At 48.2% G+C, this 25,267-nt stretch overlaps 1 protein-coding gene across 2 annotated transcripts in view; it reads right to left on the bottom strand.

The window, feature by feature from the left end:
- Window positions 1–25,254, bottom strand: part of MTMR14 (myotubularin related protein 14) — a 33,225-nt gene extending 7,971 nt beyond the window's left edge. Inside the window, exons 1-18 of one of the 2 annotated variants that reach the window (XM_026857304.1) lie at window positions 25,099–25,221; window positions 21,302–21,377; window positions 20,887–21,000; window positions 19,933–20,041; window positions 18,829–18,904; window positions 18,045–18,105; window positions 17,363–17,485; window positions 16,755–16,828; window positions 13,161–13,231; window positions 12,497–12,571; window positions 10,012–10,078; window positions 8,910–8,995; window positions 8,532–8,608; window positions 8,252–8,288; window positions 6,736–6,806; window positions 6,014–6,063; window positions 5,656–5,794; window positions 2,801–2,977 (exon numbers count right to left, since the gene is read on the bottom strand). In XM_026857304.1, the coding sequence (XP_026713105.1) occupies window positions 2,801–2,977; window positions 5,656–5,794; window positions 6,014–6,063; window positions 6,736–6,806; window positions 8,252–8,288; window positions 8,532–8,608; window positions 8,910–8,995; window positions 10,012–10,078; window positions 12,497–12,571; window positions 13,161–13,231; window positions 16,755–16,828; window positions 17,363–17,485; window positions 18,045–18,105; window positions 18,829–18,904; window positions 19,933–19,986 (1,238 nt within the window). In that variant the 5' untranslated portion in view covers window positions 19,987–20,041; window positions 20,887–21,000; window positions 21,302–21,377; window positions 25,099–25,221. Of the gene's footprint in view, window positions 1–2,800; window positions 2,978–5,655; window positions 5,795–6,013; window positions 6,064–6,735; window positions 6,807–8,251; window positions 8,289–8,531; window positions 8,609–8,909; window positions 8,996–10,011; window positions 10,079–12,496; window positions 12,572–13,160; window positions 13,232–16,754; window positions 16,829–17,362; window positions 17,486–18,044; window positions 18,106–18,828; window positions 18,905–19,932; window positions 20,042–20,886; window positions 21,001–21,301; window positions 21,378–25,098 lie in introns of both variants that reach the window. The other variant, XM_026857305.1, reaches the window with a different exon arrangement.
- Window positions 25,255–25,267: the final 13 nt, after the last annotated feature.

Here is a 25,267-nt window from a genome sequence, read left to right as displayed (position 1 = left end):
AGGACTGAGGTGTTTACCTGAACCACCTGAAAGGTGCCTGCTGGCATTTTACAAGCAACCATTTTTCCTCAACTGCTGCTGCAGTGGTTAAGTGTTTTGTTGCTATGGCCACACAACCAGAGGATTAGGAAGTCAAGTACAGTAGTTTCTTCGTCTTAAGAGCCTTGGGTGTTAACCTGGCAGCAGCACAGTAGAGATAAAGGTATTTTTGGCATCTTGATTGGTCTCTGTGCTCCAGCTTTTCCATTCTAGTCCCCACCATTTTTCAGGGGGTGAAGGGACAGAATGTACCTCTTCTTTCCATTCCATCACAGATACACTCCTCCTCCACCCAAACTGGGATTCATCCTTTCCTTTAGGGTGTAAAATGGCGGCTGAAGGTACTTGAGATATCCATTACCTGCACGGAGCTCTCCAGACAAATTCAGACTAAGATAGTCCAAGCAGGGAGACCAAAGTCAAAGGGAGTGACACAAGCCCTCTCCCTGAAGAAAACATACCGTGTTCAGGCCCCCAAAAGTGCAAACCACGTCAGCACCTGCCAAGGCAAGGCATTGCTCAAGTCCTGAACTAGCAGAGCTGTTTGCAGCGTTACCCCAGGGAAGGCAGGTGGGGTCTGACTGATCTGGCAATGGACTGGGAGGCAAAGGAGCACGAATGTGCCAGAACACTTGGGTTGAAAGACAAGTTCAGTTCAGCCGTTGCCTTGACAATTCCACCTACTCCCTGCAGGGTCTCTAGGCTTATTTCCTCCAGCCTGCACACTGAAAGGAGCAGGGCAAACCCAGGTGACACCAGGGATGGAGAGCACACAGGTGCACAGTCTCCACCCAACATGAGTGTAGCAAGCCAACCGTCCTTGCGTGCAGCTGATCAGCTTCACAGCTGATTCCTTTCTCCCATCCCTGTGGTTCCAGGCTGTGCAAGGGCTTTGTTCCCCTTTTAACGCCTATTTCCCCATCTTGCACTTTTTCCTAGACCAGCCCTTCACACTGCCTTGTTCACAAAAGTTAACAGGGAATGAGAGTGGACTGGTACAACTTTGCTGTGTTGAAGGGTTATAAAGGCTTTGTGCCACGGTAGAAGCTACCACAAAGGTCAGAAAAATGTTAGAGTGGAATCCACATTTACCTCTTACAATGAGAAAATACTGCAACTTCTTCTCATGGGTATTTATTCGGCATAGGGAAAAAGCCAAATAAATACCCATTTACCCAGATATACCCAAATACCCAGAGCTCAGGGACTCTGGGCTGGAAGTAACAAGCTTCCTCACCATGCCTGCCTGCTGCCTCGAGCCCTGGGGGTGCCAGTTCTGAGCACGACACCAATGGGCACTAATCATCCAAAAGCTTATAAACACCTCATCCAGACACAGCCAGAGGAAAAATAATTGCTGGCTTCACCAACTTCGAGCCCCTGGAATGCAAAACCCAGGGACTGTGTGCTCAGCCCCTTCCTGTGGTGCTCTTCTGCCTACTCTGTTCTTCCTCTTTGCTCTCACAGAGTCGGGCTGAAGCTTTATCAACTGCTTCTTCCACAACACTGCTGCAAGCTCGCTACCAGGCCATGCTGGACAGGCCTGTCAGGTCTTGAGAATGCCATGAGACCACACCCAGGAACTGTGGCACTACTGTCGTGAACAAAAGCAGCCCCCCAGACAAGCTGTTTTCTCTCCTGTATTTTCTTCTCTTCTTGGGAGATTTGTTTCATCTTACAGAGAACGCAGAGGTGGACTCCAGCAACAACTCAAACCCATCCTACTGATCTCTTTCTCTGGGGAGAACAGTTAGCATCATTTATGAAAACTGTTAAACAGTGATTTTTCTCTGGAATCAAGAAACTTGATAAGTCAGTCTTATACATTTTCAGTGCTTTACTTGTTTGTCATTTTATTTTCCATGTGACAAGAGCGTACTAAAATTTGGCTGGTGTCTGTTTCTGAAGGAAATCACTAGAAAAAGAAAGACTCATCAGAAAACCTGCAGAGACCACAGAAGCGTTTGATGCTGTTAACAGCAACCTCTTATCTGAGAGCCTCTTTATCCCCTGTCGGCCTAAACACATGGCGTTTGCTCCACAGGCTCTGTTCTTTCTTCCCTAGCCTAGCTCACTGCTCGATTTTGCCCTACCACAGAATCAGACTCCAGAAGGGTGCCAGAATATCCTTTGTGATGGCATGAGATTAGGCTCAGGTCCAGGGTCCCCATTCCCTGGTTGCCCAGTGGGAACACACAGCCTTCCAGGTGAAATCCTTTGTGCCAGCACAACGCTCGCAGCTTGCTCCCAGCAGATCCTATCTCTGCTTGCCACCAGCACTCAGAGTTGTTTTTTTTTCCACCCTGCAGTGTCAGGAAGGTCAGCAGGTGGAAAGGGAGACAGGATAGATGCAGAGTGAGGTCTGCTTGGTTTGAAAGGCTTCCTCCCCCACACACAGCACAGCCGTTTCAAACCTCCATGGATGCATTGGACAGAGAAAGTGCTGTGAGCTCCAAGCATGCAGGATGCAGAGATGCCAGAGCTCATGGAGTTGAGGCATGCGATGAGGACAGGCAGAACAGACACTCAGCTGTTATTGGCACAGCTCCTCACTCTTCTAAACGGGCCGAGGCAGGAGTTCCTGTGTTTAGTGGCCAGCGTTTCACACGAGGCCAGGCTAGAGAGGAACAGGCCTCCTGAGGTTGGTTTGCAGATACAAAACACGTGCTCCAGGGTTCTCAGAGCCACACCAACGCAGCCCTGTGCTCCCTTTACCAGATCCTCATTTTGCTGAGAAACGCTCTACTCTGTCCCATCTCACCTGGATCTGGGCACTTCCAGCGGGCTGCTTCCAATCCTCAGGAAGTTATCAGAATGGGTCGAGGAGGAGGAGCTGGAGGACTTGACCTCGACTATCCCTGCAGAAGGCAGCCTGTCTTCAGACTGCTGCGCCCTGCTCCAGAGCACGGCTTGTGGGGACGACGCACAGCTCTTCCTCCTGTGGGACAGAGAACTTGGGTGAGAAAGTTGCCTTTCCCACACGCTCCAGCTAGGAAGCCTTTCCACAATAGGCTGGATTTTATCCCAGCAGCTACAAGCTCTTGCTCTCACTGAACCTCCTCTCCTCCCTCCCAAGGAGCCATGAGTCACGGGTAACTGCTCAGTGACGACGGGGGTACACTGAGCTCAACCCATCTTAGCCCATTCCTTTATAGATCACCATCCACGTGACCTGGAAATCGGAGACAGGAGAATGCATCAGCCCACACACATACAGCCATGGCTTTGTTTAGTCTAGCTGTAAAAAATGCCTCAAGCAAGGGGCCTCCCAGCAGGGAAAGACCATTTCAATCTGCTCTAAGTCTACAGAGTGTATCAGCCAAGGAGCTCAGCCCAGGTGGGCGTTCGTGCGCACTGATGAGGGTGACAGGGACACGACATGAGTGTTATTTTCTATTTTAGTGATTCTCTTCAGGCACCACTGACCACACTTCTGACCACGTGCTCAGAGCTGACAATTGCTCCAGATGTAGGTGCATTTCAGACCTCTCCCTGCCTGCGCTGACAGCCTGGAACTGCTCTGGCTTCCTTTGTAGCCAGCACATTCAGACATGGGCACAGTTCACGGCCCTTTGCTGCATAACAGCTTAGCTCACAGTACTATCCAGCTACATGCTAAACAAGCCACACATATTTGGCACTAATTCACATCGCTGCTGCTCTGCCTTCAGAAGACTTTCTTTATGTCAGGTGTTTTGGTTTTTTTTTTCCCTATAAGAGTCCCAAGACTTTTTTTCCCCTTACAAAACCACAGTGAATTGGACAAAGACCTCCCTATGTACACAGGTAAAAAGGAAAAGTAAACAAACTCAAGAAGAAAAGACACTGTTCTTCCTGAAATCTGGAGAGGCATCTCAGCTTTGACTGAGATCTCAAGCACTGTCAGCAAGTGCAGCTAAAGACAGGTTCACTGTACAGTGGAAAGCATGATATCCTCTCCATTTCTTGAAGTGTGTCCACCCTCAAACATCACACCACAGCCTCTCTCAAGCATTATTCATCTCATGTTATCATAGCTGACAATATCTCCAAGCATAGCCTGCAGAAACAGGCTTGTACAGCTAAAACCCAAATGCCTCTTGCTGCAAGGAGACCTCAAGGCCACCCTTTTTCAGGACAACACAATGAAGCACATCCTCTCCTCTCCCCACTCATGCTATGCACAGCCCAGCTCACCCAGCTTGTAGCAAGCCCTACCTGTTCTCCAGCCTACACAGCCACAACAGCTTGCAGCAAGGCATCCGTGACCAGTCCCCTCGCTAAGCTCACTCATGGCAAGGCTCACAACCTTCCCTTCCCCAAGCTCATGCCCAGAGCATGGGCCCAAACCACGCCTGTGGTAGCAGCAGCTAGCCCCAGCACAGTCTGACATCTCCAACAGGAAGGAAAGCAAACCAGAGCTAGAAAACAGGTCACAAAAATCAAGCCCTGACACACAAAAGCACAACAAACCTCTTCCAGCATGCTCTGGCCACTTCACACCTTGAGAAAAATCACGTGTAGGTTTTGTGCTGCAGGATCCAGCCTGCATGTCCTGAGCACTCAGAGCAATGTAAATGCTTCCAGTTTATTACTTTGCAGCCAGACAAGTGGAAAGTTGTTCCCTACTTGCTGCAGCCACTTTGCTGTGGATAGGTAGGCTCTGTGTGTGAGAGGATGCTGCACTGCTCACTTGGCAAGTGCAGTTTGGGACTTCTCATCTCCACTTTGTGATTCTGCAGGAGGATTCTCTCTTCCCTTCTTCAGCATTTTATAAATTGAATCACAGTGTGCTTTAGAAGGGCTGCTGCCACTAGCGTGGCTAAAGGCTCAGTCCCAGAGGACTTCCAACTGCCTCCAGCACAACCTAGATTTAATTTAAAATAATTGCAATATAAAATAGCATCTTCACATGTGCTGAGGGAGAAGAGAGAAAAATTAAACTGTGAGGGGCAACCTTACAGCAAGGTTCTGAAATCCCCAAACAGCACCAGAAACTCCACAAGCAAGCACAACGCCAGCCGCAGAGCAGCGGTCACCAGACACTTGCCCAGTCCCCTGCACCCCCCCCGTGTGACCCTCTAGCCATAGGGAGCCCCGAGAATTTCACATTCTACCCCAAAAGTATCTCGAAGTAGCACTGCAGGCAGTAACCTGCTACCAGCTCACACACCTCGTGCTGTTAGAGGGGCTAAAGTTTACAGGGGCTTCTTGGCCACTCAGCCCACCTACCACTACCTGCAGACACTTCCCTGTATAATTTCTTCCATAAACTGATTAAGCTTCACTTTAGGGCAGCTAAACTGTCTCCACTGTTCCCTGGGGAGGCTGCTGCCAAGTGTCATTTTTTCTGGTAGTTTGGATTCATCTTTTAAAAGTATTAAAATCCTTCCTGGATGTAGTTTAACAGTGAAACTGATGAAGATGAAACAAAGCTGCTTTAGTCTTATCAGGGGACAAACTTCAGGAGTATCCCCACAGAGCCTGACAGTGGGGTGGTCTCCAATTTTTGGTGCAGAAGGAACCCATGCCACAGAGAGCAGACCTGGAGGGTGAGGGACTTGAGAAATATCCTTTCTACCATGCTCAGAGCCTGCCCCTTTTGTTCTGCAGCCCAATGAGTGGTTATGTCCTCACCATGCTGCTTGAGCCTGTGCTCCTGCCGGCATCAGCTCCACTGCTTCATACGTGAAGCTCCCAGCTGCTCCAGGGGAACTCTCCATCCCCAGGGAGAAGTCGCTGCTCAGACTTGTGGTGCTGCCTCGGTCTCTCTGCTCTAGAGAAAAGAAAACAGAGCTACCTGAAGACCAGCTTGGTCTCCGTGCTTTCTCTCCCTTTAAACAATACACTTCCCACGTGCCCTGGGGCCGCGTTCTTGTGAGGCCCCAAGGGAAGCATACCCATTTGTAGTCACCTTGATGCCGGGAACCCAAGCCCCCAAGTGATCAACCATTACCAGCACCCAGGGGTGCTGATGCTCGGCAGCAGCACTCACTGAGCATGCAGATCTCTTCCAGGGTGAAGCCAGGTGGCAAACTCTTCCTTCTGGGGAAGGAAAGACAAAAGTTACCTCAGCGACACTTCAGGGCTGCGGGGAGGCTGGCCATAGCCAGGTCTCTGCAGCACAGAGCAGATCAGAGCAGGGGGGAGCTAGCTGTGCAGGGGCAGAGGGGATGGGGCCGATGTGCAGTATCCAACTCTCCTAACAGTCCCAGCCCACACACCCTGTGCTTTGAGAGGGAGGCGACAGGCTGCAGACAGACGTGTTTATTCAGAGCCTCCAGGGTGGGCTTTGTTTCTTTCTGCCCCTCCTGAAATAGGAAGGGGTTAATGTTTAGCGGGTCTGTTAAAAACCAGCCGCCCTGCTCCACAGCCTCCAGCAGTGCCTGACAGAGCTTGCTGTGCAGCCTGCTTGAGCCAGAGCACACATCTCTGGCTTCATCCGTGCTAAAGCACCAGAGCACACATCTCTGGCTTCATCCGTGCTAAAGCAGCCACGGACAGTCATTAAGCAGAGAGCACATTTCAGCATGGACAGTTTTTCAGAGCACAACATGGCCACCTCACAAGCCTCGGCCCCATTTTGCAGCCTTCGGAGTGCAGAATAAATTAAAGAAAACTGGGCCAGGACACCAGGGCTTCCATCTCCCCAAAGAAACAGCACTGACAAGCTCCCTGGCTCTGCAGCCCATGCAGCAGCAGGCACAGGCTCCTTACCTCTGCGACTTCACAGCAGAGAACTCCTCAGAGGTGATGTGCTTCAGAAAATTGAAGCAGAAAAAGAAAATCTGAGCAAAGGGAGAGAGAAGAGTGGTTCAGGAATGAACCTGAGGCTCCACGCAGCCTCTTATCTTGGTGGGGAGGTGCTGGCAGGAAGGAGATAGGAAGAAATCTGCAGCTACCAGCCTCCAACGTGCCATGGGCTGCCACCATCCCATCCTGGGCCTCCTCTGACACATTAAACTGACACTCTGTTCCCTGCCGCGGAGAGGCCCGGGAAGGAAGGTGTAAGACAAGTCTCCTTATCAATGCCTTGCACACATGCTGCAAGCACATGGCAGGTATTTATGCTATCAGTGCAGAATGGAAAAGAAACGGCCCCCAGCAGCTGCTCATACAGGCAGGTAAGCAGCAAACCCAGCAAAACTAGCAGGGTTTGAGCTTCACGCTCCAGCTCAGCACCACAGCTGGAACACACCTGCAGCATCCGCGGTCCCCCAGTCTGCTCCATGGCATTCACCCCACTGGGGCTCTGCCATCCCTTCTGCCTGCGCAGCCCTCCTGCAGTGGGGAGCAGGGAGGGTTAGAGACAGCCGTGCACCCCCTTTCCTGTCGCAGCTATCAGCTCTGCCCACGGCCAAGCAGGCAGCTGAGCAGAGCTGCCAGGCTCGAGCCAGCAGAGATCTGGGAAAGGAATGAATGGGAGGAATGATACTAATACAGAGGTCCTGGACCCATGAAAAAGGGAAAATAGGCCAGCGTCCTGGCTCTGCTGTTCAGAGGCAGGGGATTCCCTGGGGAGGTGACAGTCTGAGGAGCAAGAAATTAGCAGCAGGGTTAGACATACTCCCAACAGGGTTAGACATACTCCCCAACTCTTGATTTCTATCCAAAAAGTGATATGGCAGTGTAGCCCAACTATAGTCAGAGCAATAATTTTTTGCTGTTAAACAGTGAAAGATTTGAAGAGAATTAGTTCCACTAACCCTAACCGCCTCCTAGACCCATCTGTGTACCCACAGGTACACACGCCCTGCCACGTACTCAGGCTGGAACCTGCTCCATGAGCCCACCAGGACATGCAAACCACATGCAGCTGCAGCACGCAGGCAGGAGGGCTGGCACTCAGGACAAGCACACAAGGCTATACAGCTTTATTTCCAAGCTCCCAAGCAGTCACACACCTTAAGCATCCCTTCTCATTGCCGAGCTGACAGAGCAAGTCCTGGCACCCTTTCACCCAGGGCCTGAACACTAATGGCACAACAAGGGAACTGGCAGGACTGACACCCGCCATCCAAACTAGCTTGAGGGAAAAGCATTCCCACACCTTACACATCAGGAAGCAACGGGGCAAGGCTCCTATTTTGTATTTTCAGCACCTGAACAATCTTTTTAGAGCCTAGCCAGACCACTGATATTACCAGAAGTAGGCAGTGAATGCTGCTATGGGAAACAATTACCCTGAGAACAAAACCCAGTGATCAGCCACTGTCCCAGACCAGACACTCACCTCTTCTCCTTTACTGAGTCGATCGACTAACATGTGCCTGGAAAGAGAGCAAGGGAGGCTCAGTCACATGCTGGCAGCCAGAATCAGCAAAGAGCACAAGCTGTCCAGAATACCAGATGCCTGAGCCTCCAGGTGAAAAAAAGGAAAGGCATCAGCCCCTCTTGATCACAGCTCACTGGGAGCTGCCCCAACATCCACCTTTGGTTGTGAGCAAATGCCCTGAAGGCTTCTCCCTCGCTGCGCAGGGAGGTATTACGTGAGTAAAACTTAGTGTGCCTACCCAAAGAGAAACCAGTCATAGGCCACAGTCAGGTAGAGGATCTCAGAGGGCTCCAGGGACGTGTGGATCAGCCCATCCTGCAAAGTAAATCACAACATCCTTCAGGCAGCAGCCCTGGGGACTGGGACTTGGGAATTCGTGATCTACTGATAACTGTCATGGTGATCCAAGACGCCCAGCTTGCTCTACCTGCCTGTGATACCGCGTCTGATGGCAGGACAGCATGTTGGGCTCCACATCAAAGCCAATCCACACCACCTCTGAAGCCAGGATAGTCAAAAGGAACATTTACTGCTCCACCACCACTTCCTGGTGAGACAGTCACTCACCCTCCAAACAATCACCCCCAGAAGCAGAGCGGGTCAGCCAGGTACTCACAGCCCATAAGGAGAGGCGCAATAAGGAGATGAAGAGAGGAGTTCGATCCCAGCCGGATATACAGTGCACCAGGAGCCCGCTGTCATCTATTCCAGGCAGAGGTAGGAAGGAAAAAAAAAAAAAAGGATGTTGCAACACGAGCAATGACTTTTCTTTATGGCAAATCTGAGGAGACAAGCTACCCTCCATCCCTACAGCCCAAGCTCAAGAGCATTGCTCAGCCACCGAGCCAGAACATTTTGTCTGGAATATGGCAGCCGACAAATTGCTCAGAGTGTCTTGGGTTGTCAGCAGCCCCAGCTGATGTGCCAACCTGGTCCTGACAGCTGCTCAGGACACGAAGTCACTAGGCATGAACATCACTTTGCTACCCAGAACATACACGTACCCAGTTGCAAGCCACTATCACAATCTATTCCCACAAAGAGAAACCTGCTCCAATTGAATGCTTTTTTCAGTCTCACCAGCCTTATTAGTGATACATGTTGAGCAGAGGCATACACAGGGCACAACTCCCACACTCTCCAGAAAATTCAGCGTGTCCTAACACAACTACTGCAGGAGTCTGTCATCGGCCGTGCTGGCAGAGTCAAACACGGCTCCTTCTATCCGACAGTGCTAAGTACAATGTCATAACACCCAGAGGGAATGGGATGCCAAGACAGGGCAGTATACACCCTTCAAACAATTTAGGTGGCTGTGATGACAGAGGATGGAAGGGGCTCTTAAATAGATGCTTAATGAGATCCCGAGTTGGGGGAACAAAACACAGGTGTCCAGCAAAATAAGAGCAACAGTCAACAAGCAGAGGAACAAATGTTTCTTCACCTTTAAAGTAGTAAAACATTAGGCAAAGTTTTCAGCTATCCCTTCATCCCTGGGAGGAGAGGGTTTTCAAGGAATCAGCAAGTCCACCTCTGAGAGGGGAACTGGAGCCCTGAGATGCTAGAACCATCACCCGGCTTTGAAGAGAGAGTGAAGTTCTCTATAAAGTGACTCTTCTGTATTGTGAACTGATCCACAGAGGCACCAATACCACCAGCTGCTCTCCCAGACAGTGACTGCTCCAATTAGAGCACTGGGAGCAAGGAGCCTGCCTTACCATCGCTATTGATGATGGAGATCAGCAGCTTCAGGTAGTTCTGTGTCTGTTGTACAAGGTCCCAGCTCTGCAGAAAAGAGAAATGTTGACAGTAAGGGTCTGCCCACAGCAAAAGGCTGCTCTGCAGTTCAGAGCCTGCCATGCTCTGGGCTTCTCTACCCAGAACAACAGCATAACAGAAATAACCCTGTGGCCGTTCCTCAGAGCAACAGACCTCCCCCTTGGTGAGCTAATCAATCCCCCCATCCTCTGCAAAAGGCGCTCTGGTACAAAAGACCAGGCAGGAAAGAAAAAATTAAAAATAAGAAGGCCATCTCTCCTGTTTGCCTGGCTGGCACAGAACCGGCTTGCCTGCAGCCCCAAAGCTCCAAGCAGACCATGCTCTGAGAGACTGATGTGAGGCAGCAAACACCTGCTGAGCGCTGACCCAGTTCCGCAGCCCCCCTGCACGCGTGCACTTAACCAAATGGCTCAGCAGCCACGTTACAGCTGTGTACGTGATGCAAGGAGCATGATGGGGTGAGCAGGCCAAGGGCAGCAGCCTGTTCCCTCAACCCAAGCACCTTCTCCAAAACTCTCTGGCCCTTGCAGATGGCCCCAGCAGGCTGCCTGCAGAGGGCTGACCCACTCCCAGCTGCTCCAGACAAGCACCCGACTTCTGCAGCAGCACCCAAGTAGCAGCAGCAACACAGAAAGGCTCTGAACTCGGAGACCTCCAGCACTACAAGAGGTGCAGGTGAAAAACAGAACACGTTCAAGTGTGCCACTCTTGACCACTGTGTCATGAGAAGATACAGGGAATTTCAGTGGTCTGATCAAAGCCAGAACTAACTCAAGGAAAACAGGTTATCGCCAGCAAGGAAAAGGCAAGGAGAGGGACAGACGTTTCACTGTGACAATATTAGTGGTATAAGTGACATCTGGCTGCAATTGAACACTTGCTGTGTGCTTGTATGTGTGCACAGGAACGTGTAACCACACTTCAGACTACTGTCAGACAAAGACCATATTCCTCTGCCAGTGAAGCGGGCACAGCAACAAAAGAGTAAGGAAATGGGGAACACACTCAGCCTGGGGCAGAAAAACACATACTTCCGAAGTCTTTTATCTGCCCAATTCAACCCAATCTTGTGCTTATGCCAGAAGGAATCATCTAATCATCCAGTCTGATCTCTCTATACCACAAACCAGAAAGTTTTGTTCAATTGCCCCAAATACAGCCTGAAGCTTGTACTTGGCAACATCTCTGCCCAGAGAAGCACCTCAACTAGGGGTGACAGCTCATCACTCCTTTGGCAGCGTGTTCCAACAGATCATCCTCAAAAATAACACGCAAGACTGTTTTTCCATATTTGAAGGTCTGATTTCAGACTGCAGATATTGCTTCCTGTGCAGCTTTTCTTGCCCAGATTGAAGAGTGCTTTAGAATTAGTATTTTCTCCCTGTGAATGTACTTACACATTAATCAAGACAACCCTTCATCACTTTGTGATTAGCTAAACAGACTGAGAACTTCAGCTTTAAGTGAAGCACCTTCTCCAGTCTCAGATCAGTTGTGCATCTATTTATTACACCCTCTTCAATTTTTAATATCCTTTTTAAAATACGGGCTGCTCAGTATTCTAGTGAACAAATTTCTAGCCATAAACAAGCTGTGGTCCCATTAGTTCTGCTTCAACACTGCTGTGATTCTGCTTATGCTGGCGCTTAAACATTATTTACATCACTGACTGACAAACGCTGGCCCAGCACAGGGAGCTCTGCTCATTCTCTGCTGCTTCCAGCCACAGAGCACAGGAGCGTGACATGCTCCAGCACAGTCAATCATCACAAAACCTGGGGGGATTGGTAGGCCCACTGATGTGTGAAATGGAGCACACGAATCAGCAGTATTACGTGATGCTCCCTGGTACAAACAAAGGTAAACCTTGAAGCCTGGGCAAGCAGAAGAGTTCAATTATCATTTGTGATGCTGTCACAGTAATAAGGAATGGAGACATGCTATGGTCAGTTATGATCTTGTACTCTTCTCCCATAGAACAGGCACCCTGCACACCCCTGAGGAAGACACCTAGTCCCTTGGCTACTGCTCGTGTAACGCTCAAAACTCTCCACAGCCAAGGAAGTCTGTCTGCTGCAGGCACGTGCTGAGCTAAGATTGCAAACAAGTAATACTGCTTTCTGTTTCCTGGCACGCTCCTTACCTTTGTTAGCAACATCTCCCTAATGGACTGCAAGTTTTACACAAACTACAGAAAAAGAGTTGACGTTACAGTCAGCTGCCTCGGGACACACCAAGCCATGGGGCTTTTGGGTAGAGGATTTCCACTGACGTTTTGAACAGTCAAAGTAAGCAGCTTCGCTCCCACTGGGATGGTATGAAGTGAGCCAGATTACGGCAACAGGAGCAAGTCAGACTTCAAATCTCTACTGATCTTTTCTGAAGGAATCTCTGACCTCCCCCAGAGATAGCTGCTTTGCTCACCTGGTACTCGCTCCAATCAATATTCAGAGATTGGGTCAGAGAGACTGGGATACTTAATGGAGCATCTACATAATCCTGCAAAAAACCCCAAACATAATTGGTCAGAGAAAAGCCACGATGTGAAGGCAGCAAGTTCCAGAAAAAACAAACCAACAAATGCCAAATGGCAAATCTAGAAGAAAATATCTCAGCAAAACATTTTTGGATGTAAAAACCTGAAGTAGTAAGAATTAACTCATAGCCTCTCAAGAGGACTAGTGGACAAGAGAGCTTTTCTGTGCTCCCAACAGTGAAAGTAAGGGACAAGGCATTTCTGAATTCCTGTAGGGGTGCTCCACTCAACCATTTCCTTCAGCAGGAGGCAGAATATGAGGACAGAACAGAGGATATCAATAAAATATCAAATTCAAAACCAGGAGCAACCCACACCTGCAATGAGAGGTCAAGCATCCTGGATTTCAGGATAACAATTCATTTATTTTACATATGAATTTTACAATGAATAATTTAGTACATTCACTATCTCATTTGTTTGTCCTGTTCATTTCCTCCTTGTGATCAGAAATAAGCACATCACATATACGCCATCGCAGAAACTCTGAGGCAAGACTTAAGCCCAGTAAAGCCCACCGCTCTCCATTTTATATGTATCTCGTTCATGTACCTGTTTCCAGTTAAATATGAGACCTTCAGCTGTATAATCCCGGTCTTTGTACTCCTTAAAAAATTCACAGCCTGCAAGAAAAAGAGATAATGAACAACCATTCGGCTAACTGCTATCTAACAACTGAAGTGCCCTGTGGGATTGGAAGTGCTGGCAGCCCCGGGCTCCACAGCACCAAACCAATCAAGACTGCTGCCTGCGGGAAGAGAAGAGCAGTAATCATCAATAGCGTGCAGCACGGCCTCCCAGCAGCAGCAACCCAGAGCACTCAGCAGTGAACACACTCACACAACAAAGGGCAAGCTCCAAACACACAGCGAATGTGGAGTGTGAAGGGACTGATTTCATTCTTTCCCAAACAAGAGGTTTCACCAAGGAGCTATGCTTCCCAGGGCCACTGGCTTTTGGACAGATCTAAGGCATCAGACTGACACGCTGAAGGAACCAGCAAAAGGAGGTGTTGGCAGAGCCCTGGGGAAAGCCAGCTTTCACGGGGTATCTGCTGCAGGTAACAAGAAAGGGCTCTGTCAGATTGCTCTCACATTTAAGTCTCTTTCAAACACGTGGATTGCCCTATCTGAAGGAAGCAGGTACATAACCATTTCCAAGGTTTCCTACAAGCTCTCCCCTCCTGAAGCGTGTCCTTTGGCTCTTCTCAAACAACTATTTGAAGTCTCTGCTGCAAACTGCAAGTCACTTAGTCACAGCTGAGCAGTACCATTAGCACTGCGGCTGCCTGCAGGCTACACGAAACACCTCTCCCAACATACTGGGTAAGGCCCAGCAGTGCCACAGGGCCCACATTACCATGACACCCCTGTGCCAGGCACCGAACACCCGCAAGTCACGAGTAACTCCAATGGCAAAAAAAAGAAAAAAAATAAGAAAAAAAATCATCTTTATGCAAGGACAGGACTAACTGTCAAAAACACACAGCCAGGAAGCAATCTGTCAGTTGAGATTTAACTCCAATTAAACAACAGCTTAAAGCAAAGAATGGGGGATTACAGCAGTAAGTACTGACATCTATAAATGCCAACTACCAGTCAAATGAAAAAGAGGGGTTTTCTGCACTGGAGAGCACAAAATCTTCTACAGATACCCTATTTTAATCCAAGTCTTTCACCCTAGACAGTCATTACACTTTGCTGGGTAAAAAATCTGGTTGGATGGCCGAGCCCGAAGAGTGGGTGAATGGAGTTAAATCCAGCGGTGTTGTTCCCCAGGGCTCAGTACTGGGGCCAGTTCTGTTTAATATCTTTATCAACTATCTGGACAAGGGGATCGAGTGCCCCCTCAGTAAGTTCACAGATGACACCAAGTTAAGCGGGAGTGTTGATCTGCCTAAGGGTAGGAAATTCTCTACAGGGGGGTGGATCTGGACAGGCTGGATTGATGGCCTGAGGCCACTGTATGGCTCAACAAGGCTTTGGGTCACAACAACCCCCTGCAATGCTACAGGCTGGGGGAGGAGTGGTTGGAAAGCTGCCTGGCAGAAAAGGATCTGGGGGTGTTGGTTGACAGCTGGCTGAATGCGAGTTGGCAGTGTGCCCAGGTGGCCAAAAAGGCCAGTGGCACCCTGGCTTGTATCAGAAACAGCGTGGCCAGCAGGAACAGGGAAGAGATTGTCCCCCCCGTACTCGACACTGGTGAGTCTGCACCTCGAATACAGTGTTCAGTTTTGAGCCCCTCACTATAAGAAAGACACTGAGGTCTAAGGAAGGGCAAGAAAGGTGATGAAGGGTCCAGAGACTTATGAGGAGCATCTGAGGGACCTGGGGGTGTTTAGTCCGAAGAAGAGGAGGCTGGGGGGAGACCTTACTGCTCTCTACAACCACCTGAAAGGAGGTTGTAGCCAGTGTTGGTCTCTTCTCCCAAGTAACAAGAGACAGGACAAGAGGAAACAGCCTCAAGTTACACCAGGGGGGTTTTAGATTGGACATTAGGAAAAATTTTTTTCACTGAAGGAGTTGTCGAGCATTGGAACAGGCTGCTCAGGGAAGTGGCTGAGTCACCATCCCTGGAGGTATTTAAAAGACTTGTAGATGTAGCACTTAGGGACAGGTTTAAGTGGTGGCCTTGGCAGTGTTAGGTTAATGGTTGGACTCTATGATCTTAAAGTTTTTTTCCAATCTAAACCATTGTATGATTCTATGTCTGGACACTGCCTCACTCAAGACAACAGGATCTCAGAATAGCTTTAGATACAAATTACAAAATAGAAGTTCTTTCAATGCAAACCTGGAAACACTAATAAGAACGCATCATGGCATTGAGCCAGCCACTAGAGGGGTTGCTCATCCTTAGATGTGTATGCCTTAACAGAATGCCAACAATTCCACTATGGACCAGCACTGCTCAAATCAGGCAGAATTCCCAGTTTTATAAGGTTTACCTCTAGCCTGGCAGTGGAGAGCTGCTAAAGGAAAGCAGCTGTCCCAGATGGCAGAAGAGGAAGGACCACTACCAAATACTGCATACACTATGCAGTTCCCCGTACAACATCTTGACAGCTTAACTCTACACCGTCACTTCTTCCTCATTCTTCACAAACCTTACAAGAGATGTATATACACTGTCTCTCTCATGTTTTAAGTTTGGTGAGGCATAAAGCAGCAATATATACCTGTGCTGTGGGCTACAGAAACCAGTAATACTCTTATTTTTGTACACCTCAGCAATCTGCATGGCAGATAGACTTGACAGAAATCTTCATGCAGCTTCTCTGAATTGCCACTACTTTCTGTATGTAAGGAAGTACACTTTTTCTTTTTTTTTTTTTTTTCAAAAAAATAAAACGTTTACGGGCAACAACTAGTAATCAAGGTAAAGTTTGGGTTTGGATCACCCACAAGTTTTGTTGGTTTTTGTTTTTTGGTTTTGGGGTTTTGTTTCTCCCTTTCTTTGTGCACAACAGAGAAAGGAGAGCCCTTTCCTGCAGACAGAGCTCAAGCACAGCAGTCTAACATCCAATCCTATCACCGCGCCCGACATCAGCAGGCTGCAATATTCAGCTCATCTTTAAGAGTGCAGCAAGTGACCCAGCAGTGGTTGCTAGGCACAGGGACTAATATAGCCAGGGAGACGGGCTGGAGCGATCTGCATCTCTGTCGTACATTGCAGGCTCAGGTTAACAGTACTGCCTAGCCCTGGGGATATCTTTGAGTGGTGCTCTGGAACACTATGACTAGAAAATACTCTTAAGAATTGGAGTTTTACATAACACAGAGCAAGGTATGTTTTGCATCAAGTAGCAGTTTGGAGTTGCAAGGGTGTCAAAGGCCACCTTAACCCCAGCTCCACCTCTGGGACTATTTCTCCATGCTTGAATTAATTAGAACTGCTGAGAAATTATTTTGCCACCTCAAAGAGTTCCTAATGCTGACTCACACTCCCAGAGCATCCAGATTTGTTGCACTGTTCTCAGTTTAAAAGAGCTTCTCTCCAGAGGGAGCATGGAAAACATTCAGCAAGTCACAGTCATTTCAACACACACACACACACACACACACACACACACAGAGGTAGTTCCCAGTCCCCAGTAACGGATTGTCACCTGTCCCTTGGGAGTCCCTCTGGACATCAGTCCTGTACCTGGATATGGGATGGAGAGAAGCGTGAAATCAGCATAACGTTGAGCTTTGTCCACCTTCTCAGACGATGTCACACTGCACAGGACAAGAGGAGAACAGGAGACATTTGTAGAGTATTTTTCATGGAGAGACTAACACCCTAAAGGCTACCTGTCACGTCTCCCTACACAATGACTTGACTCATTAGTGAGCAGGGGCAGAACTTACTCAACACATCCAAATGAACAGGTACAGCCCAAAACCACTAAAGCTTTCCTCTGAAAGAAATACCAGGAGAAATGACGCCCTCTGTTACTACACACAAGCAGAGGGCTCCTTTACTCTCCCCTTTCTGAAGGCATGACTGTCATCTCACTGCAAGCTCTACAGAGAAAAACCTGCTCAGACTGCAGAAGACAGATGAAAGCAGCTATCTTGCCCACTGATATATCTTTCTCTGGCCTAAAACCTTGGGGTTCTTTTTGCAGCATCAACTAACTGATCCTGCTGTAGTGCTCTTCCAGGGACTGCTCCCAGGATGCCGAGTGCACGCCCAACAGCAATTCATGTGTAAGGGCCACACTAGCTGTAACCCAAATCCTGCAGAAAAACAAATGAACCCAGACTCACTTCAAGCCAAACTTCACCTTCTTGTTTTCCACCATCAGGTCACAGATATATCGGACAGACAGGTATCGAAGCAGCTTGATGTCGTGCCCTCTGACCTTGTCAAACAGCTGTGAGTCTGCATTTCTGCAAGACAGAACAAGGCAAAGCAAAATTAGCATGGAAGACTGACCACACTGAGTCTGATTCTTTGCACAATACTGCCACAGTTCTTCCCTGAATCGTTTCTAGCCATAAGCCGCATAGCACAAGCCTTGTCTCCACAGGTGACAGTCAAACTCTGCAACGAAGAGATACTGCAGACTTTGTGCTTAGGGTCCCTCCTCACGTCTCAGTCTGTTCTGCAACACGCATGTAAGATACAGAACAATTTCTCCAGCCCGGAGATGTACTTTTTGATGAAGTAAACATGTCTGTGTAATTCAAACACCTTTTAAAATGGCTCTATATATTCCTGACTCCAGCCCTTCCCTTCAGCAAGAGATTAGCAGGCTTCAGTTACACTGGGTTCCGTCAGCCATCTGCATTCAAGACTCTTTTTCAAAAGCAAGGAAAGTAAGACTCCAAGCTTGGTGATGGTTTCAACCCTGTACCCAAAGCCCAGCCTAGGAAAGAGCAGAACGGAGTGGCTGAGACAGTCAGTTTTGGTCTGAACTCCCTCTTCCCCATTGTTATGCATACAAACCTAAGTGCAGAATCTTCCTCTGAAATATCTTCTGCGTCTGCCCAAGCATCATCAGAACCTCCTGCAAGAAAGGCATTAAGAACTGAAGCTTGTGTAAATCAACTAAATTCCTAATCTGACAAGACATGCACATGCCTAAAAAGGTCATGGTTTGGTGCCCTCTCTCTGCACATAAAGTGCTGTCGATAGTTCCTCATATTTCCTCTTTCCCAAAAGCGCCCCTTTTCTAACATAGCCCCCTTGTCATGGCAAAGGGACCTCGGCAGCTTAAACCCATTATTGGCAGCCAGAAGGACACCCCAGTAGTGCTAGACAGTGTTTTGTCAAGCCAAGCTTTAGCTCCCACACTACAGACACCCAGTACTCCCCTGAAGAGCTCACCCTAGAGTCCGCTACATCTCGCCACTGGCAGGATTTGATTCCCAGCAATTAGCCAAGCAACAGCAAGTTCTTATCCTCTTTCTTTCGTTATTCCCACCCCTGATGTCTGGGAATCAGTAGCCTGAATCCTTTGGGCTGCTTTACTTGCCTACATGCTTCCCATAACTCACTCTTCAGCCTCAGGTTCTTTTGTTACTGCTTCTTATGAGCTATGGCGCTCTGTCCTGTAGCATGGTGCTTGGAAATGGTGATGAGTTTCAGTCCTTGATCTATTATACAGGGTCTGATACAAGCAGGTCCATGCTAGAGCTCTGCATCAGCTCTCAGGAAGAGTTTGCTCTCGGGCGTAAGTCACTGTCCCAGCACTGACCAGGCAGAGAGCAACAAATGGCTCCTCACTCACCTGAGAAGATATAGTTGTAGCCAGTGCGCCCATAGAGCTCTCCCCAGCCGGCCAGCGTTGCTGATCTGCAAATATGCTGGAGGAAGATTTAGTTATTAACCTCACATGCTCCAGGAGTCTTTCCTTTATCACATCTCTGGCTTATTTGCTGTGACATCTCATAGAAATGGTTGGTACCTACAGCTACCGCCTCTCAGCACTCTCCCCTTCAACCCTGGTCCAGATCGAGTTCTCCAAACACATCAAATTCCCAAGTGCCTTTATCTGTAGCTGGTTTTTAAACCCCATTTTCAACACAGCTCTCCAATTCACTCATACAGTCTATTCCTGCCAAGTTAGCAATGTCCATGCTCTGTTAATACCCTGCTTGAGCCTCATTTCCACATTCCTGTGGATAAGATTAAGGATGGTCCCAGTAGGACTCCAGGCAGTTCATTCCTGCAGAAAAAGGTCAGGAGGTTCAGCCCACAATGGCTTCAGTCAAGCTAAAATTGTCACAGGTGTGATTTTACTATTCACACAGTGTTTCTAAATTGAACTAAGAAAACTGAATTAAGCTACTTAAGTTCTAAATGAGACTACTCCTACAGGGCTTCAATACAGTTTAAGTAATCCACATAAAAATGAATCTAATTCCATTTTCTTACAGATCCCCTTGCAGACAAGCCCACACATTCATAAGACCATTTGTGCAATCTTGCCTCCCCAGGGAACAGACAAGGGAAACTTCTCTTTAGAGAGAAAAGTTACTCAAAGGGAGCTCACTGCTGGGAAGAGTAAGGGGAAGAAAGTGACAGTAGTTATCTTTCCCTTGTCAAAGACAAGTACCTTTTGTCCTTCAGAAGGGATATACATATGCAGAAAATGTTAGCTCTTTGGTGCAACACTCATGACGTGGTGGGGTAAAATAGCCTGAAGTCCCCAGAGATGATTTCTGCAGCCTAGACAGCAAGTGCTATCTACTACTACAGGCTGCCTGTTCACAGCCAAGAACAGATTTTTACAGCGTTCAGAAAGGCGACAACCAACTGAAGATGCGGCTGCGCAGTTTAAATGGCGGGGAGAAAGGTCATTTTCTAAGACAGGTAACCCATAAAGCTTTACCTTTCCCTTGTACAGGATGACCGGGCAAACAAATCGTCCTCTACACCTCGCCATCTTACTTCGGTTGATAAGGTCCTGCAGTTTGCCAACCTGCACAGTGCTCTCAAACCTAGAGGACAGAGATTTGGTTCAGTACACAGAGCATCTTCTCACACATCTTTCAGCAAAGCTGCTACAGACATCCTGGGCTGTAATCCTCATCCCTGTCACCTAGAAGCCAGCTCTGAAGTTAGCAAGTGAGAGGACATTTCTTTAAGGGTTGCTTCTTCTGCTGTACAACACAGGGATGCTTTTCTGTCTCCTTTTCTTTATTTTGAAAGGCCAGCTGCACAGAACATGACAAAAAGCATCTTCAGGAGCTGGCAACGTAAGTAACACCAGAATGGTCTGCTACAGACTAACGTGGATTACAAATGAAGGACTGAGTAAGCCACACAAAAATGTATGTTCTGCTTTCTTCCCCACCACCTTTCCATCCAGCTCAGCACTACCATCACAGTGAATCCACTATCAGAACGTTAATTTTGCAAGGAAAAATAAATAAAACGGAGAATAAAAGCTTGAACATCCAATGAAGCTCAGTTCTGGTCACTCGAGCATTTGTGTTGCTGGCTAATTAGACAACTGTCTGTAAATCAGCTAGTGGGTTGAAGGGGGTAATTAATATCAGCTGCATCTGCATAACTAAATTTTGTTTGGTTTTCTGGTTAAAGTTAAAACAGAAATGTGTTCCAAGTTGGACACATTTTGGAAGCAAGTTAAAATTGCTGCAATTTGTCCAAGTACCAGTTTATATTTTATAGGAATCCAACTGACTTCGGAACTACACAGACCTTCAGGAGGAACCATCAATGCAGGTAGGACTTGAGCTTCCACAAGGAATCGGAGAAGCAGCTAGACTGACATAACAAAACCAGATGAAGTCTGGACACACAAAACTGCATGGCCATGCACCTGAGATGGTTAGCAAGAATTCCCAGTTAGCCCTCTCCCATAGTGGAACTCAGCAGAGGAGCCTAGATGAACTGGCTGATCTCTGGATGCTCACACATTACCAACACGGTAAGTCTGAAACAAAGGGACAAATAAGGTCACAGGAAACTCTCAAATGGAAAGGAGAAGTACCAGCATTACTGAGCTGAGATAAGGCATCTGATTCTAGTGACCTACGCACAAAAGGCACAGCAAGATGATTAGGATAGCCCGGGGACAGTCTATGCTGCAAGAGAAACCAGCGTGGACTGACTGGCAGAGCAGATGAAGTGAGGACACAACAACCTATGCATTAGGGTGAAGGAGAGAACTTACAACAGCAGGGGAGAAGGACTCAAAGGTGAAGGACAATGCTGGCATAAGAACAAATTAATACCTTTATGCTGGAAGTTAAAAGTTGCTAAGCTTCAGAATCAGTGAGAGTGTGGAGCAGACTACCTGCAGCTGCCATTCTGGGAAGGATTAAAAAAATTAATCTATTATTAACATCAGAATTGATCTGTTTATGGAAAACATTACACAAGGTGGTGCCAGTAGAAGCAAGGAAACAGCAAACAAGATCTTAAAATCCTACTTTTTTTTTTAAAAAAAAAAAAAGATTTAAGTTCTCAGAATCCATAGTGGAGGCTCAAGGTTTTTCAGGTTTCCCTATATACACATTTTGGCTGTCCAGCTCCAAAGAGTTTTGACACATACCAGAATTTAAAGAACAAGAACCGAAGCTAATCTTCTTTACGCATTGTGGATGTGTAGGTGCTAAGTGCAAAGACAGGATGATGCTAACACAATATACTTTCCACAGCAGTACATCAGATTGTGTGCGGGCAAGAGAAGCACGTACCCCATCAGCACAACCAAACCCTGCTCATCTGCTTCCCTCCTCAGAGAGCACGTGAATAACACACACTGCAGGAACAGAGAAGAGATGCCTTCCTGTAAAATTCCCAATACCAAACTATTTTGAAACTTTGAAAGATTCTGATGTATAAATTTGGTTGTGGGGTTGGTTTTAAGAGAGATGCATCCTCCACTCTGCTCCAGCTGTCTTTATGTTTCCTTTGCAAAAGCAAATACAGGCAGAAAGAAAAACTTTAATATGGTGTTACCAGAATAGCTCTGTGGCCCTGCTATGTCCAGAAGCTGGAATTCAGCAAAAATCAAATGCCTGGAAGATCCGAAACTACAAGAGAAGCATCTCTCCAGGAGGTGAGACAAGACAACAGGTTTCACCTCTCGGCATACTGTGCTTCCCCAGAGAGACATCGCAGCACTGGGGAATGAGTCCGAGCAGCTCAGCAGGGACCTGGGGTGAGCGGGAAGCCCAGCACACCGCTGGGGTCACGGAAGGATGAGTCCCGCTCCCACTCCTGCTCCTTGGGAAGTTGGCACGCGCAGCGGAGAGACCCACTCTGAGATCCATCACAGCTGTGCTACAAATGGGGCTCTCGGATGGTCTCAAGACCCATCATCAGCAAAGCTAGAGATAAACAAGAGCTAGAACGAAACATGGCAAGTAAACACAGTTGTACCGAGACTCCCGTAGTAAAGGGAAAGGCTGCTCTGAAGAACAGGTGCAACGCTCTTACAGGGACAAGTGATTAAATGTAGCACATGTAGGAGTAAAATCTACTGAAAAAGGTTCAGAAAACAGAGCACTCTTCAACCGCAGTGTGGAAGATCATCATTAAGGCTGCTTGGCACAAGCACAAGGCAGAGAATGAGGTGGAAGGAATGATGTATATCTTTTTTTTTTTTTTTACTTTCAGGTGTTTTGTGTTGTGGTTTTTTTTTTTTTTCCTTCAAGAGTTTGTTTTTCAGAAGATACTGCTGGGCAACCTTACCTCCATAGTAATTCCCTGCCCACCCCCCCCAAAAATCAGACCCCAAACCTGAATCTTTTTAAATACAAGGAAAATATTTCCTGTAAGAGCAAGCAATCGTTTTGGCAACTGTATATTTTAGACAGGCCTGAAGCAGGGATACTTCTCTTTAGGTAGCCAAAACAGCATTGGAACCAAAGCATTCCTCTCACATTGTTCAATTATGTGCAACTGTGATCGTATGTGGAGTGCAGACACATAACAGGAACGTCAGGTGAAAGCAAAGACGTGGCCTGTGTCCGAGATCTGGACATTTTCATCAAGCACAACCACAGTGTCTCTAAGACAGGGAATAAAGACCTGAGAGCATCCCCCCACTTCCATTTCCATTGCCCGCAGCATCTTCCCACTCCTTCTGGGGGGGCCATCAGACATTTCCCAGCACAGAGAAGGCACTCCTGGCCAACAGACACACTGCCACTTTCTGTGACTCCTTGCGAGCAGCACCAAGGGACATAAAGGTCAAAACCACACACCAAATTCCTCCTGCACCTGCCCAGATTTCAGAGTGCTGTTAGCGAACTTTGATGAAGCAACACCCTTTCTTCCGCTGGCTACCCAGCCTCAGAATGAACAGGATGAGGAAACTGATCTGGGTTAAAAATATCCTTTTTTTGCTGGTTCCCTGAATGACTTTAGAAGCAGCTGTACCAGCAGAACCGTTGGGGCAGCACAGAGTTCACATAAGTGAGAACTGCTTCCAAAAAACCTTGGTACTCTCAGAGGTGTGAAGCCTCCCGCAGGCTTCAGGGGATCTTACCAGCTAATTAAGAACATTACAAAGATGACAGTGCCAAAGACACTCGGTCCTAGAGGGAGTGTCCTGTTCACTGGAAGAGGTTCTTGTGCATTCTGTAACACAAGAAGTGCAACAGTCGCTATTTCATAATTATTCTATAGTACAGTGATGAAACTAAAAATTGGATTTGTCTAAAAGTTACCTTGTAGCTTTAACAGAGATTATCACCCAGAAATCAAGAGGAGAGGGATGATAAGGGGTAGTCTGTTTCTGTGACAGCAAATCAAGACTTAGAAAGAACAGCATTTGAGAAGTTAATTGCCACTGCTGGCTTGCAAAGTCTTGGAATAAAACACGGTACCAAGCGTAAGTACACTTGTTAAATACTCATCAGAAAAATAAAGCATCCTTTCCTCTTGAAAGAGCATGAAAAACAGAAGCATTTGGTTTCTCTTCCCTAAAGACACTCCTAGTTACATTTACTGCTTCAGAGTTCAGTTTCCCTATTTTTTTTTGCAGCAAAGGGCTAATCTTTTCTAATCTGATCTAACCGTTAAACAGAAATTCTCCCACCTGGCAATCAGCTGTGCCTGTTTTCCAAAGATCCCCTCCTACAGCACTCGGCCCACATGCCAGCATGGTTTGCCTTCCTCAGACAAAGCAGCTGGACGTGCAAGGGGAACTCGATGACCATCCTCCTTTTGAACACGTTACCCTTGTCGTGGACACAGTTAAGACTGCAAAATTGCGTGACATTTTGTTGGAAGAGAAGATAAAAAATGAGAGGCTGCTGTTAGAACTACAGGGAGAAACTAATGCTCAGCCAGAAGGGAGACCAACATGATTGTGGGTCAAAGTCCAGAAAGGCATTGGCTTAGACTTGCACTAAACTGCAAGCAAGCGTTTCCCCTTAACCCACTAAACATCAGCACCCACTGACCCACGTACCGGGGCGGGGGCAGACTATTTCTGTTGAGATCGTCTTGTCTGTGCAGCCCCTCCCAGCCTCCCCAGCCCCAAGTCACTCTTCAGACTAAAACTCTAATCAGAGGCCTTCCAGCCAGACCACAGGCACTTCATCAAGTCAGAGAGAGCATCACACAGTCCTGCTCTCAGACACGAGCTCTTTGGGGTGAGCTGCAGCACGGCAATCGTTAGGATCCAGCACCATGCCCAGGTGTACACGAGGACAGCACGCAGCAGGGCTGGGCACCCTGTTGCCTTCACGCCTCCCAACGTACAGGCTTAGCTTAGCAGCTTTCACCAAGGAAGCCCAAGAGCCTTGGGGAGCCCGAAGGAGCTCCACAGGAGCTTTGGCAGAGAAGCGCAGCCCTGGCAGGCAGCGAGGGGTGTCCCGGGAGCGGCGTACCCGGCGGCTGACACCGCCGGCTATAATTAGCTTCAGCACAGACTGGCGGGGTTTCCCCCGGCCGGCAGGAGCCCCAGAGCGGCAGCCGCCAGGCGTGAAAGCTCCGCAGAGCAAATCGCGAAGCCGTCCCTGCCGGTTGTCAGCCCTACGGGCCGGGGGTCAGGGCGGGACCGGGGGGTCCTTACGGGTCGCGGCCGGCGCCGGCGTCGCGCTCCAGGAGGACGATGTGCCGCGGGTAGTGAGCGCAGATCTCGCCGTGCACGTTGGGGATCACGCTGTAACGGTAGTCACGGCCGAAGAGCTCCAGGCACCGCCGCTCGATCCGCTCCACCTGCGCACAGCCACCGGTCAGCG

This window comes from Athene cunicularia, assembly GCF_003259725.1.
Source record: "Athene cunicularia isolate RWA chromosome 12 unlocalized genomic scaffold, athCun1 chr12_part1, whole genome shotgun sequence".
Classification (NCBI taxonomy): Eukaryota; Metazoa; Chordata; class Aves; order Strigiformes; family Strigidae; genus Athene; species Athene cunicularia.
The sequence above is the reverse complement of the archived record's forward strand: the minus strand, read 5'-3'. Positions and strand labels throughout refer to the sequence as shown.